Source organism: Benincasa hispida, chromosome 3 (assembly GCF_027475165.1).
Source record: "Benincasa hispida cultivar pf3 chromosome 3, pf3_genome.v1.1, whole genome shotgun sequence".
Classification (NCBI taxonomy): domain Eukaryota; kingdom Viridiplantae; phylum Streptophyta; class Magnoliopsida; order Cucurbitales; family Cucurbitaceae; genus Benincasa; species Benincasa hispida.
The window spans coordinates 39,719,379-39,739,125 of record NC_143480.1 but is presented as its reverse complement, the minus strand read 5'-3'; the positions used below and the strand labels follow the sequence as shown (position 1 = coordinate 39,739,125).

Here is a 19,747-nt window from a genome sequence, read left to right as displayed (position 1 = left end):
ATAGGGGAGATAGGAATCGGTGCAATGCTTGACGTGCCCGATGAGGAGAATTATGCATCAGTTGGTCTTGATGAGGATCATATTGAATTTGTTGAATCATCAGAGGAATGGACCAAGTTCAGGGATGACTTAGCGGTCGAAATGTTTACTCAATGGCAAAGAGCCTGATTATTCAATGTTCATTGCTTACTTTTCTTTTACTACTGAATAGAATTTAATTATGGAACATTCCAAGTATGTCGTGAAAATGTTTTGTGCCAAGACTCTGTGTGAACAAGTTAAATTGGAACATATAATTTCAGCAGTTTATCCTTTGTTTGTGCATGTGTTTAATTTACAGCATCTTTTCATTCAACAAACATATGCATGCAGCATAATGGCAGGTAATGGTAAGAGGTCTAAACACGTATAGTCGAAGGTGGAAGACACTAAGTTAGTGGGAGCTCTATTGTATTTGGTGGAGATCGGTTGGAGGTCCGATAATTGGACGTTTCGACCAGGATACCTACAACACTTGGAGCGAATTCTGCATGAGAAAGTGCCCGGGTGCGCACTAAATCAGAACACCATTGAGTGCAAGGTGAGGAATCTGAAGAAACAATACAACGTAGTATCAGAGATGTTAAGTCAGTCGGGGTTCAGCTGGAATGAGGAGTTCAAATGTGTCCAAGTCGAGAGGGAGATTTTCGATCTTTGGGTTCGGGTAAGATTCTAGAAAAAAAATGTACGGATACGTGTTATAATATAAATATTAATAATGTGTATATGTATCAATGCAGAGTCATCCCAATGCGAAGGAGATGTGGAACAAGCCATTCCCACATTATGATGACCTTTCCACCGTATTTGGGAAAGATAGTGCAGTAGGGCAATCAAGTGAGGACCCATATGTAATGGCGACGAATGCATTCAGAGAGTTTGAAGATGAGATTCGACTTAGATCACAGGACTGTCACACCCCTGAGGTTTGCCAAACAGAATCATCATTAAATCAAGATGAAATAGATGAAGAGCCAGCAGAGCAATCTACAGGTAGAGCAAGTGTACCTGCCGAGTCATCTCGAGGCAGTAAGAGGAAGAGGTCATCATTCTAAGTTGAAATGATCAACATCATGAGATCGACTGTTGAAATGCAGAGCACACACATGGGTAGACTTACATCGTGGCAAAAGGAGAAATATGAGTTGGAGTTCGGGCGTCGGAAGGAAGTAGTAAATGCCATATACAATATTGATGGCCTGGATGAGGATGACCAAGTCACCCTTATTGACCTCGTTGTCACAAACATTCAGAAGATAGATTGCTTCTTTGTAGTACCAGAACACGCACGGAAGAGGTACTGCCTCCGTTTACTATGAAGAAACATGTAGATTGACTACACCTCTACATTTTGTTTATAGTTCTTTTGGATAACAGCAAATGGACAATGGACTGTCATGTCGAAAAGAATGATAATTTTTGCATACTTGAAAACATTTACTTTTTGTGTTTGTAAATATAACTAATATTACAAGTATCGAAAAGAACATATATTTTGTGAATTTTTTTTGGATATATATACATACAAACATTCAATATGAAATATATATACCTTCAATATATATACAAACATACAATATGTATACATACAATATACAATATACCTATTAATTGAGCAGCAATATGAAATATATTTTGTTGATACGTTTTACCGATTGAAGAGAATTAAAATTATTACAGTTTTTGAAAAGAATATATGAAAAATAATCTATTATGTTCTACAAATTGAAAAAAAAAATTGAGATTGTCCAGTTTATGTCATAAATGATTTGAGAAAATACGTGTATATTTGAAAATTAATCAACAATAGCAAAGCATAAAATTAAAAAAATAAAAAAAATGAAAAAATGAAATTAAAAACAAACAGAAAAAAATAGAACTAATCTCATTCACAAAAAAATTATATCAGATCCTTCAACTCAACTCAACTCTAATTACCAACTCAACTCAACTCAACTCAATTCTCTACTTTTATTATATACCAAACACACCCTAAGAGTAACTTAAAAATAAATTAGGGACATTTGCTCTAATTTTGCCTAATAATTATTATCTATGGCATTTTCTCTTACGATTCTTGATCATACTAATTTGCCGACATTAAATTAAGCGTAACCTCCACACCACACCAAACCACCAAAGGAAGAAATCTAGATTCCAAATCAATTTTACCACCAAACCAAAATAACGTTCCTAACGGCAGCAACGACGTCGTTTCAGTAGCAAGCTTGAGCTTCGATCATACCCAACCTAAGATCCGTTTGACCGCAAGATTCGAGAAATCAGAAGTCGTCAATCATATCAGAACTCAGAGCAGCGATTTTTAGCAACCCCAAGAACCCGATTTGTCTATCCAAATACCGATCCACGCCTGCAAATCAGCCACACTCTTTTCTCTCTCCGAACTTTCTGGCCATCGTCAATTTTCAGTCTCCGCCATGTGTAACGGCCACCACCGATCTTTGTTCAGAGGTAGCCTTTCTCCCTACCAGATCTCCATACCGGAAAACGGCGACGCTTCTGTTGTGGACAATCTACGGGGTCGATTAGAAGAAACCGAGTTGCGGCTGGCTCAAGTTAGGGCTCGAGAGGCGGAGCTCAGCCGACTCTTGGAGGAAATGAAACGATTAGTCTCTGTGATGGAGATCCTCGAAAACTACCTGAAACGGCAGTACACCGACCGCCAAGAATATGTGGTTCGTCTCCTCTCCCCTATATCTAGAAAATAGAAATTCCTCTTCGCAGCGGTGTCTATAATTTTAGCGCTACCATCCAACACTCGTTTTGCGTACTTACATCTTCGTTCTTCTTATTCTCCCTGATTGTATTCGCCACCAAATCTATGGATATATTCGCCCTTGATTTCACTTGTGAATGGAATCGTCGAATTGTTACCGTTAACTCGTTTAATTGAAGGAGATTTTGACTTTGTTAGAGCTTTGAATGAGCGCGAATTGCAAATCGCTTAGAAGAGCGTTTTGTTGTTTCTTGATGGAATTTATGGCAGTTTTCTGTAATATAATTAGTCATATTGTAAGTATTTCTCAGATTAACATTGGTTTCAAAAGATTTTTAGATGAAACTTGTGAGAGAGTCGTCCACTTCACGTACCGAAGCGATTTCACTTAGGAATGGAATCGTGGAATTGATACCATTAACTCGTTCAATCGAAGGAGATTTTGAGTATGCCGAATGAGAGCGAATCCATGAGAAGAATGTTTTGTTGGTTTCTTGATGGAATTTGTGACATTTTTCTGTAGTATAATCAGATATAATTTATTCTCTGACTAGACTAACATTAGTTTGAAAAGAAAAGATTCTTAGATGAAACTTGGTGGCAAAACGTTTCATTTCAACTACTGAAGAATATGGAGGATTGAATTTTAATGGTTTCTTGTTCTTCAAATAGAAATAAGGGTAGTACGGACAAGTACAAATATTATTGCTCTTAGTAAAGATATGGGGAGGGGATGGGAACAGATCGTGAATATGAAGAGTCCATGTTTTCGTTTGCCGGGTTTTACTGAATTGAATAGAGAAAGAAAGAAAAATAAGACAAACTTGTCTACTTTTTGAAGTATACATTCTAATATTAGTTGCTAAAATGTTTAAACGTTTGAGGTCTCATTTTGCCAGTCTTGAATTAGAGAGCGAAGAGTATGATTAGGGGTGAGATAAGGGTGCTGCAGCTTCAAGTTAGTCATTGGTGATGTATCATGTCCTGCTCTTATCCATTGTTCTATGGCCTCTAGCTCGTATGAAAACCCATCTGCTGCCACGTGTGGGTTCTTCATCACTTCCTGCACCCACAATTTACCATATTTAAAGCCTTTTATACCATGAACTCAATTCTGTTTTTAGTTGAACTAGAAAGTAAAATAAATTATGGCTCATGGGTAATAGGTATAATAAGCATTGAATGTAAGTAGGCACTTGTTTGATTCTTAGGAAGCAGGGAAGAGGTTGTAGGAATGGAGAAATTCCATGAACCTGCAAGATGGGACATATGAAGATTCGTGGCACATCATCTACGTCGTCATTAGCTGCATCTGTACCTTCAGTAGCTCCTACATCCTTTCCCATTTCCACCACCAGATCATCTGCTTTTCTCTTGATCTCATCGATCTCTTCCATGGCTGTTCCCAAGTTAACATCTGAATTGGAAACATTTGGAGTTGCACATCTCAAAGCCAGATCAAGTAGCCCATCAACCAAGCCTAATGGCCACTGTCCAGCTTTATCATCTAGAATCTGGACCAGACCCACCTTGCCCATTGACAATGCCTTCTCAATCAGCCCTTCCCAAGTCCTCCCGGTTACAATATGTACCAACAGAGCCCCAAAAGCTCGAATATCCAACTCAGTACCACTAGCTTCTTCTAATTCGTCGAGCCCAAAACCAGTGACTTTGGCAGCAAGGTTTTGGTCCAGGAGAATTTTGGACGGGGTGAGTTTGCCATGTGAAATGGGCTGAGGTTGGGCTTGGTGGAGGAAGCTCAGGCACGAGCATACCTCTGAAGCTATACGGATTCTTTCATGCCACATGAGAGGGCCACATATTTTCTTGGATCTTTTGCTGGAATTGGAAGGAAGTAGTCTGTCACTTAAGCTACCGCTATGCATGTATTCAAAGACAATGCATTTGAGCTCGGGGCAGAATCCCATCATGGCAATCAGATGAGGGTGATGGATATGGCTTAAAAGCTCCACCTGCAAATAAACATCTCAAAAGACTCGGTTTAGATGGAAACATATAGTTGACAGTCGAAACAGTTGAAAAGTGGGCAGCTGCTACCTTAGATTGGAAATCGTCTTCTGACAAACGATTTCCTGAGTCAATCATCTGGATTGCAACTGAGATATGGTTGATACGTCCTCTATACACACGGGAACTCAATCTCATTTGTTCTGAAAAGCTATCAGTGGCCAATCTGATCTCTTCCACCGTGTACTGTCTTGTACTACAAGACACTTCAGTTGACCTTTCGCCCATTCCAATGGCATCTTTATCTTTACAGAACTCAATTCTCCGGTGAAGAATCTCTCTTTGTCTTCTCAGCTTCTCAATTTCTCTCAACATCACCTCTCTTGTTTTCGCTGTCTTCTCCAATTGACCCTCTAAACGTGATTTTCCTGCTGTGGAAATTTGTAACTTGCTTGATAATTCAGCTTGGAGTTCCAGAAGTGAACTTAATTTGATTTTGCTTTCCTCGATATCACCTATCATTTCAAGGATGTATTCTTTGGCAGAATCTAATTCTTTTTGCAACTCTTCCCTAATAGTAACCTCTTCTTTTATCTTAGCTTCAAGCTCCTCGGTCTGTAAATCATGAATGCTTTGATGGTTATGAGAATCAATGTGAATTGAATTAAACAGAGGGAAGAAACAGCTTATTATACCCGCTCACTGCACAAATGAATGGCCCACTCTGCTTTAGCTTGCCTTTCAGCACTACCCTTTGCTTCATCTTTCATCAACTGGACGGTCTTGCGGGCTTCCTCAATTTTAGTTCTCAGATGCTCAATTCTTTCCTCAGCATTCTGCCAACATCATAAGGCAATTTGTATACTGAGCAACACAACTGGTACAGATCAAAATGAGAAAACATTTCTAGGAACAAAGTTGAAAGGGTTTCTGCAAGGTTGTTACCCAAATGAACAAATTCTTAAAAAATCTAATTCATAGTCAGATAGTAAAGAAGTCTGTTCAGTATCGTAGACTAATGGACAATCAAAGGGGAAGACCACTGTCGTTGCTAGAAAGCAAAGTGGATTTGGTGGCTCCAAAACTTAACAAATCCAATGCTGAAAGATATAAATGATGATGAAAAATTATTATTTAATTTATTGCTTGACCAAAAAGTAATATTAACCATATTTGAATCCGGATGATCCAGAATCTTGAACTGGGTTAAACTTGAACTTTCAAGAACACCATCTTGATCCTGCTCACAGTCTTCTTCTTCCTGCAAATTCAATGATAGTAATTCCTCATAGTAGTTCTCTAGTTCATGGACATTATGGTCCCAATAATTTTGAGAACGCAAGGAATTCGAACTACTTGGTGAAGAAGACGAGAGACTCAAATTCCTGTCTGAGGAATAGATTGGGACTTCCATGAACATCTTTCCCAGCCAGTCCTTTAACGAGTGCTTAGTGCTTATTTTAGAGATCCTTACACCTTTATCATCTTCCATGATTCTTTCATCTCTGAGAAATACCTGTTTTCCTCCCCATATTACAAATAACTCGCAAAAATGAGCCTTGTTCCTATAAATGTAAAATGATCCACTAATAGCATTCTTTGGCTTCCTGCAGAAGAACATTCCACACTCAAGATGTTTCAATGTAAAAATTGAAGTCTTATCTAATATCAAATCTCAAAAAGCTCTCTGCATACCAAGATGAAGATTTCATGAATGTGAAGCCAATGACCAAATTGGTTATTCCCAGTTCTGAAATCAAGTCAACAATGAGCTTATGAACAGGCTCATCAGATTTCTCGACCTTGAGAATCTCGGCTTTGACCTAAAGCCACAAGGGAATCAATTACTGGACCAAATGTTAGAATTTGGCAAGAATCAATTAAGTAGAGAAGTAATATAACTAGACCTTGCCACAGAAATCGACATATTTAGAAAGTAGCTTGTCGATCTTTTCCTGCTCATATCTCCTTAGAACTTTCACCTTGTCCTCACTTACAGAACTCGCAGGCAACTTCCCGACTGAAATGAAAAGCAACCAACGAAGATTAGGAGAAGAAATATGAAAGCAAACAATGAATAACGAAGAAAAGCCAGAGTTTACATGGAGTATGGACATATTCTATTGAAGTGCTGTAGGCGACGTGAAGAATCACTATTGAAATTGGGTGAGACTTCCATTTCCTCAGAGTCCAGCCTAAGGTCTTGAACCCATCGTGAAGATCGTTCCCGATTGCGACGAAGACCTTCTCCGCTTTGCTGTTCATTGCCCGATGATTGATTATCAACAAGTCACTTTGGCGTTGCTGATGGCTTCCTCAAAGCGTTAATGGGTGGAATAGGAATTGGTAAGGTTTTTGGGGGTCTGTTCTTTTTTTTGGAGGTTTAAGAGTGAAATCTTCATAGAAATTAGTATGCTGCGGATTTTCAATGTTGTGGCGAAGACTTTTTTCCCATCGTCCTTTTCCATTTAAATTACTCTCTCTCTCTTCTCTTCTCTATCTGATGAGACAAAAGGACGGCCAAGACTTTTATTTTATTTTATTTTCGCGGGGCCTTGCCTTCAGAGACGTTGTTTCGGTTGGCAACTGGCATCATTTTTTCTTGGGGCTGTTTTCCGTTTTTCCCCTCTCTCATTGTTTTTAAATAGATAATTCCTCTCTTTTTTCAAATAAATCATCGAAAATTGTAACTTTTGAGGCTTTTAGAGTTTTTTCTAATGGATTTTACAGCTTCTTTGTGTTATAGTTTTGGGGACAAATATTTTATATCTTAGTTTGTTTTCCAAGATCTTATTACTATTGTTATAATTAAATTTTACCTTATTAATTGTTTTTTAGTAATTAAATTAATTTATAAAACTATAAAATATATATTTATTCTTATTTTAATTGATTATTTAATTAACTAATATAGTAAAAAAATTTAATTTATGATTAGATCAAAAGGAATTATTTTAAATGATAAAACTGTTGAAAATATTTATAAGTAATAGTAAAATATCACAATCTATCTCTCTGTGGTAGATTGTGGTCTATCGCAATAATAAACACATGTAATAGTTTAGTTGTTTATCGCAAATAAACAATAAAATTTTGCTATGTTTGTAAATATTTTGGTTCATTTTATTGTATTTGAAAATAGCCTCTAGATCAATATATTTTTTTTATGTTTAATTAATTAAATTATATTTTTCATCAACAAAAGTTGTAAACACATACTCATCTTATATTAAAAATGCAATTTAAATTAATTAAAAGTATTAAACATTATTAATATTATTTTAATGTTTCATGTGTAAATTTAATATTAGTGGTAGTATAGAAAACTTTCTATGGTAGATTTTTTCTCTCTCAAATTAGATTGTGAGAAAGCATTTGTAAATTGTTTTTGTTTCACCTACTAAAATGCATGTTTGAGAGTGATTTTGAAATGGTTAAAATCATTTTTGTCATGTTTAAAATAATTTCGAAACATATTTTTAATAACTTAAAATCAATTTAATAATTAATTTTATTCTTTTAAATGTATTTTTAAACCATTAAAACTGATTTTGAATGATTAAAATATTTTACAAGTAATTTTTAAAATGACAAAAGTGGTTCAATTTTATGTCATAAGATTACAAGCACATACTTGAATATTAAAAATTAAAAATTTAGTCTATACACTTTGAGGTTTGTCTTTAATTTTCTTTCTAGACTTTCAAAATTGTAGAAGTTTCAAATTTACACATAATGGACTGATTAACTTTTAAAAGTTTTGATTTGTCATGGATCTATTAGACATAAATTTGAAAGTTAAGGGACTCTTTTATACCTTTCTAAAATATGATAGACAAAATTCATACAAAGTTCAAAGTTCGTGGACTAAACTTATAATTTAACTTGTACCAAAATATTATTGAAATGATTTGTCGAACTATGTTTACTCATTAAAGTAGTCTAAAGACGAACTATGTTTACTCATTAAAGTAGTCTAAAGAAGATTTTAAACACCCTCATTCTTTACATCTAGTACGACAAATACACATCTTCAAAAAGAAAAAGAAAAAGAAAAGAAAAATACAACAAATACGTATTTTAAATTTAAGATGGAACTCATCTATTTATTTAAAATAAAAGAGAATGAAAAGCACTCTATCATCATAAGGGAAAATTTCCCTTTCATAAGGGAAAATTGTACAGATGACCCAATTTTAGGGTCTAAAATGCCAAATGACCCATTTTTAACAAATAATGTCAATTGACCCTCTACTTACGTCATCACGGGAATAGATTATAAAAATTGCCCCTGATAACCCTTTCGCTCTCGCTTCCCTAATCTTGCTCTCGTTGTCTGTTCATCTTCCATCGTGATGTGATTGTTTGTCACTGTACGATTGATTTGACAATTTTCACGAAATCTGTCTACAACTTAAAATCGTTAACACAAAAATGGTGTATTCTTTAAAAATTTAAACTTCATTTGAGCTGTCATTTTGTTGAACGAAGATTTATTGAACGAGGTTTTCCAGAGCGGATTTTTTCTGAACCAAACGGAGTTTTCAGAATGGGGTTTTAGAACGGAACAAACTTTTCTTGAACTTGGTCCATTGGTGTTTGTAGAAACGTGGTCTCAAAACAGGTATGTATAGACATTGTAAAATAGAATAACGAAAAGGGTATGAGAAAGAGGGACAAAGAGAAAGGTGGAGAGAGCGACATAGAGCGACAGCGAGAGAGTGGACTTGAGCGACAGCGAGAAGTGCAAGAGCGAGAGACAAGAGAGCGAAAGGCGTGGGAGCGACAACGAGAGAGATCCATGTGTATTACTATCTTAATAAAAAATGTTCTCTTGCTTTGTAGGATGACACGAAAGTGTGTACTAATTCGATACGGAGGTTATTGGGATGAGAACCAAAATTTGTATGTTGGAGGTGAGCTAACAGGAATCGTTGTGCCTATTACCTTGAAGTATGAAGAACTTAAAGCTCACGTTTACAGGATTGCAAATGTAAGTTGCTCAGAGTTTGATGTTGTTATGAGAGTTAAATATAAGCTTGACTTTGAAGCCCCTCCACACTACATACGAAATGATGGTGATGTTGACTTCGTTCTTTGTCGGCACGATCTTTCTACAATTCAGATATATGTAACACTAAAATCATACCACGACGAAAATATGAATATAAGTGATGATCGTATAGGTGTAGATAGACAATACGAGGCATCATATGAGCTTAATCGATAAGAGGGTGATATCCCATTGTCTATGAACACTCAACCATCAACATTATCAATAGACAATGACAACATTTGTGCAGCGGACTTGGAAAGAAAAACTCAATGTAACAGACCTGTGCCTGGTAATGAGAGATCAACAGGCTTGAATTTTATGGATTGTGGTCCTTCAGAAGAGCATGATCCTTTCGTGGTCGATAATGAGAGATCAGAAGGATTAAATTTCTATGGACTGTAGTCCTTCAGAGGTGCATAGATCTGCAATGGCTGTTACTGAGAGATCAGGAGGATTGAATTCCATGTCTTCATATCGTAGAGGGGAATTGATATGCTTGGCACCTCTTCATCTGAGACAGATGTTGAAGTTGGTCAAATTTTTTTGAGTAAGAGTAATTTAAAAATGAGATTGTCTATTCTGTGCATAAACAATAATTTTGAATATAAGGTAAAGAAGTCAACCAAGTCTTTGTTCACTGTTAAATGTATAGAGGATAATTGTAAGTGGAGCCTTCGTGCGATTAAAATTCCAAGGTGTGACATATTTAAGATCACGAAGTATATGTGGTCGCACACATGTTCTATTGGAATTTTAAATCATGACCATAGACAAACAACGATTGTGGTAGTTGGTGAACTAATCAAAGAGAAGTTTACAGGCATAGAACGTGTTTATAAATCTCGTCACATTGTCGAGGATATGAGGAGAGAGTACGACATAAATATAAGTTACGATAAGGCATGGCGTGCAAGGGAAACCGCTTATGCTCTCGCCAAGGGTACTTCAGAAGAATCTTACACTGTTTTACATGCATATGGTGAAGCGTTAAAGATGGAGAATCCAGGTACAAGGTTTGAAATCGAACTTGAAAATGATGTCCATTTCAAGTACATGTTTATGGCATTAGGACCTTGTATTAGAGGTTTTTCAAGTTGTCGGCCGGTGATAATTGTTGATGGATCGCATCTAAAAGAAAAATACAAAGGAACCATGTTGGTCAGCGTCTCCATGGATGATAACAACCAAGTTTACCCACTAGCATATGCCATAGTGGACAATGAAACTGATCGAGTTTGGAAGTGGTTTATGTCGAACTTGAAGTGTGCCATTAAAGAGCCCCCTAACTTGGTGTTTGTGTCCGATCGAGTGATATCTATTGGCAATTCCATTTGTGAAGTTTTTCCCACATCATTTCATGGATTGTACACCTACCACTAGAAAATAATATTCTTTCGAACTTCAAGGACAACACGATTGTTGGGATGTTCAAGGATGCAGCTAGGGCATTTCGTATGTCAGAGTTCCAAGCACACTGGGACCAACTACGTACTCTTCGAAATGGTGCAGTATCGAGATATTTGGAGGATATTGGTCTTGAAAGGGGGCGCATGTTTACCAAACAGAACGAAGATACAATAACATGACTTCCAATAGTGCAGAGTGTTTCAATTCATTGACCTAAGAATATCGACAGCTGCCCATAATGTGCTTGTTGGAACATGTTCAAGGCCTCATCTAGTCATAGTTTTATGAACGGAGAAATTATTGGGCATCTCGAACGACGTCACACTTGGACTACTGTGAAAATCGATTAGCAACTGAGTGTGACAAAGGCAAACGCTATCGAGTTGAGCCGATTGATTGTTATAGGATCCATGTGCGGGACAATCGATTGGACGGTATTGTGAACCTCCATACGAAGGAATGTACATGCAAGGAATTTGACTCACTCGGTATGCCATGTTTGCATGCAATTGTGGCTGCGCAAGAAAGAAACATCCCCATCCATGGTTTCTGCAGTCTATTCTATAGTGTTGACTCCCTCATGGCTGCTTATGCAGAGCCTGTAAATCCACTCGGTCACATATCTAAATGGAAGAGACCTCCGGAATATGTGGAAAAGTATATTGCACCTCCTAGAAGAGTGGTACAGGTCGGGCGTCGAAGATTGCAAAGAATACCATCAAGTGGAGAACAATGCAGACAAATAAAATGTGGTAGGTGTAGGAACTACGGGCATAATTGGCAAAACTGCAGTGAACCGCTAACGACCGGGTGACCCATTGACTCTAATAAAAATGATTCAAATGTCGATCGATTGTAGTTGTCTATGTGCCACTTGTCTTTGTAATTATCTAAATGCCACTTGTCTATGTAACTGTAACATTTTATGTGCCACTTTAATCCTCAAAACTATAATTTTTTATGAGCCACTTGTCATTCTGGAAACTTCTAATGTCTCGCATATGAGTTTGATTACTAGAGTTTGTCTATTCATGAATCTCTTCAGATATCTCGCTTTATAAGTTTGATTACTAGAGTTTGGCTATTCTTGAACCATTATGGAAACTTCCCACTCTCGCACATCTCGCTCTCGCTCATCTCACTTTCGCTTATCTCGTTGTCGCTTATCTCGCTCTAGCACATCTCGCTGTCGGTCATCTCGCTTTTAATTTAACTTGTTGGCAATGAATCCCTTTTATAAGTGTAATTAATGAATCCCTTCAAATGTCTTGCTTATCTAAGTTTAATTAACTTGTTGGCTATTCATGAATGAATCTTCTTCTATATTTATGGTAGTTCTACACTAACAATTTAATCCGTTTTATAAGTTTAATTTAAATTAATTTAATCCCTTTTAAAGTTTGATTACTTAAATTAAACTTAAATTAAATTCTGCACTTATAATTTAATTTAACTTGTTAGCTTAATGAATCCCTTCAGATGTCTCGCTTATCTAAGTTTAATTTAACTTGTTCGCTATTCATGAATGAATCTTCTGTATTCATGGTAGTTCTACACTAAAAATTTAAATAACATAGTAGTAAAAGCTAAATTATATCAATAATATACATAATATACATGTACGTCAATAATATGAAGTGTTCATCCACAATTGACATGCCAATTGCATCCTATAGTCAGTCATCTTATCATGAGTTGTTACAGCTGGGTCACTACCAGTCACTAAATGTTTTAAGAATTTTACAACAAAAATTCCACAATCTAACGACCCGTGCTATGTATTCGTAAAGGTAGGTCGTGTTATCTTCGATTGAGACATTTCGATGTCCGACTTCGAACATTTTAGGTCATAGTAGTGAAGAAGCGAAGGTAGGGTGTAAGTCAACGGTTCAAGGAAAGACTCCAGCTTCTTCTTCGATGTCATGAAAGGCAGTGAATCAAATACAAACAATCGGCCTCTATTCAGATCAAATGCTACCAACATCCAATGTTGATCAATGTTTGTTGTCGTGTATACGAAGTCTACATCTGACCACTTGACATCAAATTTACCCATGACATAATTCGGTAACGTCTCATCCTCCCATGCTACGGCAGCTTACAAGGTCGACTTATTCTTGATATGTTTGTAAACCTCATCTCGAGAATTTAGATGACTCTTCACAACGAAAAGGATATTAAAACACATAATAGTCAACCAACATATTCCTATTCAAAAGTGCAGTAAATGGTTACCGTTATTCCAATTGGCAGGATGGTGAAGTGAGCCATACACATGTCTGGTCGCCTATAGAATTTTTCTTTCATGAGCTCAAAAATGATATTTAGGATCTGCATCCAGAACAAGATATACGTTAGGAGAGGGTTTATAACTGTATGTACTTGGTAAAAAGGACAAGGATTGTAAACTTACGTCACACTCAACCCATGAACTTGGTTCAGTCAACTCCTGGAAAAAGATTTTGGATAATGGTTGAACTGCATTTTCTCGAACCTCGTTGTCCGTGTTCTCATCGACAATCCAGTTCATCATTTCCTTCAATGTAGCCGCTGAAACCTCATGCTTTAAGGAGTATGGGATCTGTACTTTAAACTGTATCGTAGTTACCCCAGGGAGGGGGTACATAATATTTGGACGATCAAAAGGAAGTTGAACCCTAACTTCCTTCTCTTTTATTATTTTCTTCTCTAGTTTAATGGGAGGTGTGTACTTATCAACGACCTTCCTCTTACGCGTTGTTTTTCTACTCTCGACCATAACCTACAAAAATATAACAAAATGCTGAACATGCTGAATAACAAATATGAAGAAAGAAATTTTTGAATCACATAATGATCATACCCGTGAAATGAGATGTAGGATGTTAGAGGAGGTCGTGATATCGAGCTGTACAGGTGGTGGTGGAGGTGAGATCGGTGGAGGTGCAGTAGGTGACTTAGGTGGAGGTGGGGTAGGTGACTTAGGTGGAGATGGTGTAGATGACCTAGGTGGAGGTGGAGGTGGGGTAAGTGACCTATGTACAGGTGGGGTAGGTGACCTACGTACAATCGGGATGGGGGACATAGTGGCATCCTGTGGAGTAGGAGACCTTGTCGGCATCGTGGAACCTTTCATCGACTGTAATAGAGACAAAATAGTTGACAATTGGCCTTTCATGTCTCTCACGTCCGTCTCTAGGTTCGATACACGGGCATCCAAGCTCAATTTGAGATGTCGATGCTCCGCAGGTAGGCATATACACCAGGTTCAAAATTGGCTCCCTCCTTGCGGCCTGAATCCTCTGGGACAGAACACTCCTCCTCAAACTCAGGACGTACGTCACCAACCACCAGCACATTATGAAACATATCCTCACTGGGAGTGTAAGTAGGCTGGTGGATGTTTTAGTCCCCATTAGATTTTTCATCCCTCGCTTCACCTTTTGAATTACCCTCTTGTTCACCTTCCCCACCTTTTGAACCATTATTATCTGAACCACCGTCACTATGTAGAATACTAGAGCTCCCTGAACTCTCGGTGTTGGAGTGTGCTTGTCTTACCGTCTGTCTATCAATTGGGGCGTCCCAAAACTCCTTCTCAGCCTTGGACATGATAAGACCCTCTTTGACTTTTGTCTGTATTAAGGAACCCAGTAAGATGGTTAGTGTACATTTAACTACCGAATAAACATACTGTGGCTACATAGATTACACTTACATTTTCAGACTAAAAAATGTCTCTCTCGAGTGTTTTGAATGACACCGAGTGGAAGCATGACCACCGTAATATACGAGGAATTGCTACCTTGCTCTTTCGAGTGGCAATGTTTCCTGCTATTGACGAAAGGATCTCGTACGCCCACATCTAAATCCAAACAACTCAAATTTATAATTATGTTAATGTCAAACCAAAGATAAAGTTAGGTTAAGGAACATCTACCTGGAATGCTTGGGGAAATCCATGGAGCGAGTACTTCACAACATAATTTTTATTTCCCCTTACTTTCTCCTTGTATAGACTAAACTTATCTTTAAGTGCGGTCTTCAGGGAGTCGAGTGTCCTTTGCCAAATGATTGTACCCCAATCAAGAGAGTTGTAGTAGTTTTATGTCTTCAACATCATCAAATAGGGTATGATCCACAACATTCTTTTGCTTGTTTTTACCCATCATTGCAACCTCTGTGTAATATAGGGTAATTTTCACTACATCCTCATCATTTTCAAATACCAATTCTTTGTATTCTTCTTCAAGCAAATGCAAGTGGAATGCGTCTGAGGCCAACTGACTACCAAAGTACTTGATAAAAAGTTCGTGTGAGGACTCCTCACTCCGTCCAACTCGCGTAGAAGACCGCCACAAACCAGTGATCAATAAAAATTCGTCCTTCGAAAATATGACGACCTTTCCTCTAACAAAGAAACTGATTGAGTCCATTCCTAAGTTCCACACTTCCCTCAATAACATATGGTGGATTAGAGGGCTATTGAATACAAGTTCAATATCTAGGAATCGACCAAAAACTGTTCTCTTGAACATCTTTAATTGCCTTTTGGTGAGCTTCTGCTTTACAATCTTGTTGGCATTGGCAACATTGGCCAGGCAAGTTACTTGCCCGAGAAACCTATCAACTTCACAAATTTTCAAAGATTTCAACATCTTAAATTACTCCTGCATTATTCAATGAACATTCAATTTATCAGTTAACAGGTTCATACTAAAAAATCACTAACAAAATATACTGTAAAAGTCTCGCTAATCTCGCTATCTCTTGCTAATCTTGCTCATCTCGCTCTAGCACATCTCTCTTTCACTCAAATCATTCTAGCACATCTCGCTTTCACTCGAATCGCTCTAGCACATCTCGCTTTCCCTCGAATCGCTCTAGCACATCTCGTTCTCGCAAAACTCGTCCACTAACTTGTCATCTAACTACCTTTGTCCTCAACCAATGCAGAACACATCGAAACCTAAAATAAAAGACCGATCAAACAATATCAACCTAAATAAATGCTACACAATATGGAAGACAAAAATTAAATTCAATAACCCAGTAGAGAACTTCGATTACGGCAGTAGAGAACTTCGATTACGACAGTGATGGTTTTGCAGAGCGAGATGAACGACACTTGCACGTACAACAATTTGTTTTCCTTAATTTTGAGCGGAGGGGGACGATCGTTGAATTTGAGTTGAGCGCTATAGACTAGAGGTGCATTTTTGTAATCTATTCCCGTGATGACGTAAGCAGAGGGTCAATTGACATTATTTTTTAAAAATGGGTCATTTGACATTTTGGACCCTAAAATTGAGTCATCCATACAATTTTCCCTCATCGTAATCACCATTATAATTTAGGGAAAAGGGAAATAGTCCTTTTTGTGGAGGTTGAGTAAAGGGGAAGTGCTAAGATTTCTTAATAAAATAAGTTGGGTTTCTTAGTTGGAAAATATTCCCAATTTCATTTTTTTCTTTACGAATATTACTTTCGGTTAAGGAAGACTTTATGATAAGATACAATTTAATGTGACGTAATTTTATTAATTTCTTTAGATACAACAAATAAATATTTAATTCGTGTCTTCGTTTTAGTTCTCTTTGTTAAAAATAAAAGACTAGAGAAGAGAATAACAACACAGTTATGTGGAAACCCTGGTACAGGGAGAAAAACCACGATAGAAACTGATTTTTATTATTAATTCTAGATTAGTGGGAAGCCCTAGGGTACATATGATTACTAAAATACCCCTAGGTTTACAAGCTGTTTTTCGACACTCCCCCTCAAGTTGGAGCGTAAATATCGATAAGGCCCAACTTGCTAATACAGTAATCAAAGCTTTGTCTCAGTATCCCTTTTGTGAGCACATCTGCAATTTGCTGATTTGAGGGAACATAAGGAATGCATATACTTCCGTTGTCAAGTCTCTCCTTGATGAAGTGTTAGTCGATCTCAACGTGTTTTGTTCTGTCATGCTGAACAGGATTATTTGCAATACTTATTGCTACCTTATTGTCACAGAACAGTTTCATTGAGAGCTCATTGATGAAGATCTGACAACACTTTCATCAACCAAATTTCTTCACATATCCTTAATCTCATGGCCCGATACTCAACTTCTGCACTACTTTTGGCCACAACTCCCTGTTTCTTGCTCTTCCAGGTCACCAGATTTCCCCAAACAAATGTGCCATACCCAGATGTTGATTTTCTATCAACAACAGACCTTGCCCAATCAGAATCAATGTAGGCTTCAATGCAACGTTTATCAGACTTCTTGAACATTAACCCCCTACTTGGTGTAGTTTTCAGATATCGTAGGATACGCTCAACAGCTGTCATGTGTTCTTCACAAGGGGCCTGCATAAACTGACTGACAACACTCACTGCATATGAAATATCAGATCTCGTATGAGATAAGTATATCAATTTCCCAACTAACTGTTGATACCTTTCTTTATTGATCGGGACACTGTTACTAGTATTGCTAAGCTTTGAATTATATTCAACCGGGGTGTCAGCAGGTTTGTACCCAGTCATTCCTGTTTCCGTTAGGAGATCAACCGTGTATTTCTTTGGGACACTGAGATTCCATCCCTTGACTGGGCTACTTCCATTCCGAGAAAGTATCTTAACTTCCCAAGGTCTTTAATTTCAAATTCTTTGGCCATCTTTGCTTTGAGTTTCACAATTTCATCATCATCATCACCGGAGAGCACAATATCGTCAACGTACGCAATGAGAACTGCTACCTTCCTTGAACTTGACTTCTTTGTAAAAAGTGTGTGATCCGAGTGCCCTTGGGTATACCCTTATCCTTTGAAAAAGATGGCAAATCTGTCAAACTAGGCTCTCGGAGACTGTTTCAACCCATATAGCGGTTTTCTCAGCCAGCAGACTCGCTATTTGAACTGATCTTCAAATACGGGAGGAGGATTCATATAGACTTCCTCCTCAAGTTCTCCATTGAGAAAGGCATTCTTTACATCTAGTTGATGCAGAGGCTAATCTCTATTAACTACAACTGATAGCAATACTCGGATGGTATTGAGTTTAGCTACGGGAGAGAATGTCTCGGAGTAATCTACCCCAAAGGTTTGAGTAAACCCTTTAGCAACTAACCTGGCCTTATATCGATCAACAGTCCCATTTGACTTGTACTTTATAGTGAAAACCCATTTGCATCCAATTGTCTTGTGCCCTTTGGGTAAGATCACCTGGTCCCACATTCCATTTTTCTCCAGAGCCCTCATCTCCTTTATAACAGCAGCCTTCCAAATTTCAGTTCCCATTGCTTCCTGTATGTTACTCGGGATCACCCATGTATCTAAACTAGTGGTAAAGGCCCTAAATTCAAATGACAGGTTACTGTATGTCATGTAACTATGCATAGGGTACCTTGTACATGATTGAATACCTTTCCTCAGGGCTATTGGAAGATCAAGAGAAGCATCATAATCCTTCAGACTGTCAGAATTTCCATTATGATCACTGGTCTCTTCTGCTTGGGTTTCATCTTCAGAAATCACCACCTTTTCACCATTATCTCTAGTATCACTCACATTTTCTAGAGTTGTGTCTGAATCATCATTCACTGGCGTCTTCCCATCTGCTAGTGTGGTGCTGTCAGCATCTTTTCCTCCTTTTTCCTCTCAGCACTAATTAGTCTCAGTACAAGTATCAATCTCATTAATTTCAGGACACGTACCTGATGTCAGGTTTGACTTATGGATCGGAGCCGGAGATGCAACAGGTGACACTGCTTCCTTCATGAGATTTTTTCTATAGTATGTTATCCATGAGACTTGATTGTTAGGGAGGATAGGACCGATAGGTTCGGGAATAGGAGATGACTCCAACGGAACTGTATATATGGACCAATTAGTCTCTTCACTAGAGGTCTTCCCTGAAGATGGCTAATAGGGAAGAAGGGTTGATCCTCAAGGAAGGTGATATCTATGGAAACAAAATATTTATGAGAGGATGGGTGGTAACATTTATACTCACGCTGATGGAGTGGATACCCAACAAAGACCCCTTTTTAGCACGAAGGGTAAATTTCGTGCGGTTTAGACCATGGGAGTGAACAAAGGCAACACAGCCAAAAACTCGAAGTGGTACATCAGAGACTAAACGAGTAGTAAGGTAGGAATTTTTCAAATAGTCTAATGGGTTTTGAAAATTGAGGACTCGGGGAGGCATTCGGTTGATTAAGTGAGTAGTAGTAAGGATGACATCACCCCATAGGTAAGACAGGAGTGATGTAGATAGCATTAAGAACCTGAAAACTTCCACCAAATGACGATTTTTCCTCTCGGCTACCACATTTTGCTGGGGAGTGTAGGCACATGAACTCTGGTGGATAATCCCTTTGGATGCAAGGAACTCTTGGAAGACAACATTAAAGAATTCCCGCCCATTATCACTTCTCAAAATACCAATCCTGGCATTAAATTGGGTTTCCACAGTGGCATAAAATTGCTGGAATATAGATAACACCTCGGACTTATCAGTGAGAAGAAAGACCCAAGTAAACCGAGTGTGGTCGTCTATAAAAGTGACAA

At 37.8% G+C, this 19,747-nt stretch overlaps 3 protein-coding genes across 3 annotated transcripts; 1 reads left to right on the top strand and 2 right to left on the bottom strand.

Moving 5' to 3' along the window:
• Nucleotides 1–2,312: 2,312 nt before the first annotated feature.
• Nucleotides 2,313–2,940, top strand: LOC120073398 (protein SKIP34). Its single transcript, XM_039026237.2, has one exon. The coding sequence runs from the start codon at nt 2,478–2,480 to the stop codon at nt 2,766–2,768; it is 291 nt and encodes a 96-aa protein (XP_038882165.2). The 5' UTR covers nt 2,313–2,477; the 3' UTR covers nt 2,769–2,940.
• Nucleotides 2,941–3,412: 472 nt separating this feature from the next.
• LOC120073397 (U-box domain-containing protein kinase family protein) lies at nt 3,413–8,799 on the bottom strand. Its single transcript, XM_039026236.2, has 8 exons — nt 6,847–8,799; nt 6,652–6,764; nt 6,440–6,567; nt 5,913–6,351; nt 5,440–5,580; nt 4,835–5,359; nt 4,030–4,749; nt 3,413–3,839 (listed from the first exon to the last, which is right to left on the bottom strand). The coding sequence occupies exons 1-8, from the start codon at nt 7,007–7,009 to the stop codon at nt 3,648–3,650; spliced, it is 2,421 nt and encodes an 806-aa protein (XP_038882164.2). The 5' UTR covers nt 7,010–8,799; the 3' UTR covers nt 3,413–3,647.
• A 6,472-nt stretch (nt 8,800–15,271) lies between these two features.
• Nucleotides 15,272–15,844, bottom strand: LOC120073554 (uncharacterized). The gene has a single exon (XM_039026385.1). The coding sequence runs from the start codon at nt 15,842–15,844 to the stop codon at nt 15,272–15,274; it is 573 nt and encodes a 190-aa protein (XP_038882313.1).
• Between the last annotated feature and the right edge of the window lie 3,903 nt (nt 15,845–19,747).

What these genes read in the sequence shown, in the direction of transcription:
- LOC120073398 (XM_039026237.2), top strand. Translation starts at nt 2,478, where the DNA reads ATGTGTAACGGCCACCACCGATCTTTGTTCAGAGGTAGCCTTTCTCCC.
- LOC120073397 (XM_039026236.2), bottom strand. Translation starts at nt 7,009, where the DNA reads ATGAACAGCAAAGCGGAGAAGGTCTTCGTCGCAATCGGGAACGATCTT. An exon ending in TTCATGAAATCTTCATCTTG is followed by an intron (nt 6,352 to 6,439) that starts GTATGCAGAGAG and finishes GTTCTTCTGCAG; the next exon opens with GAAGCCAAAGAATGCTATTA. An exon ending in ATCATCCGGATTCAAATATG is followed by an intron (nt 5,581 to 5,912) that starts GTTAATATTACT and finishes TGATGTTGGCAG; the next exon opens with AATGCTGAGGAAAGAATTGA.
- LOC120073554 (XM_039026385.1), bottom strand. Translation starts at nt 15,844, where the DNA reads ATGTTGAAATCTTTGAAAATTTGTGAAGTTGATAGGTTTCTCGGGCAA.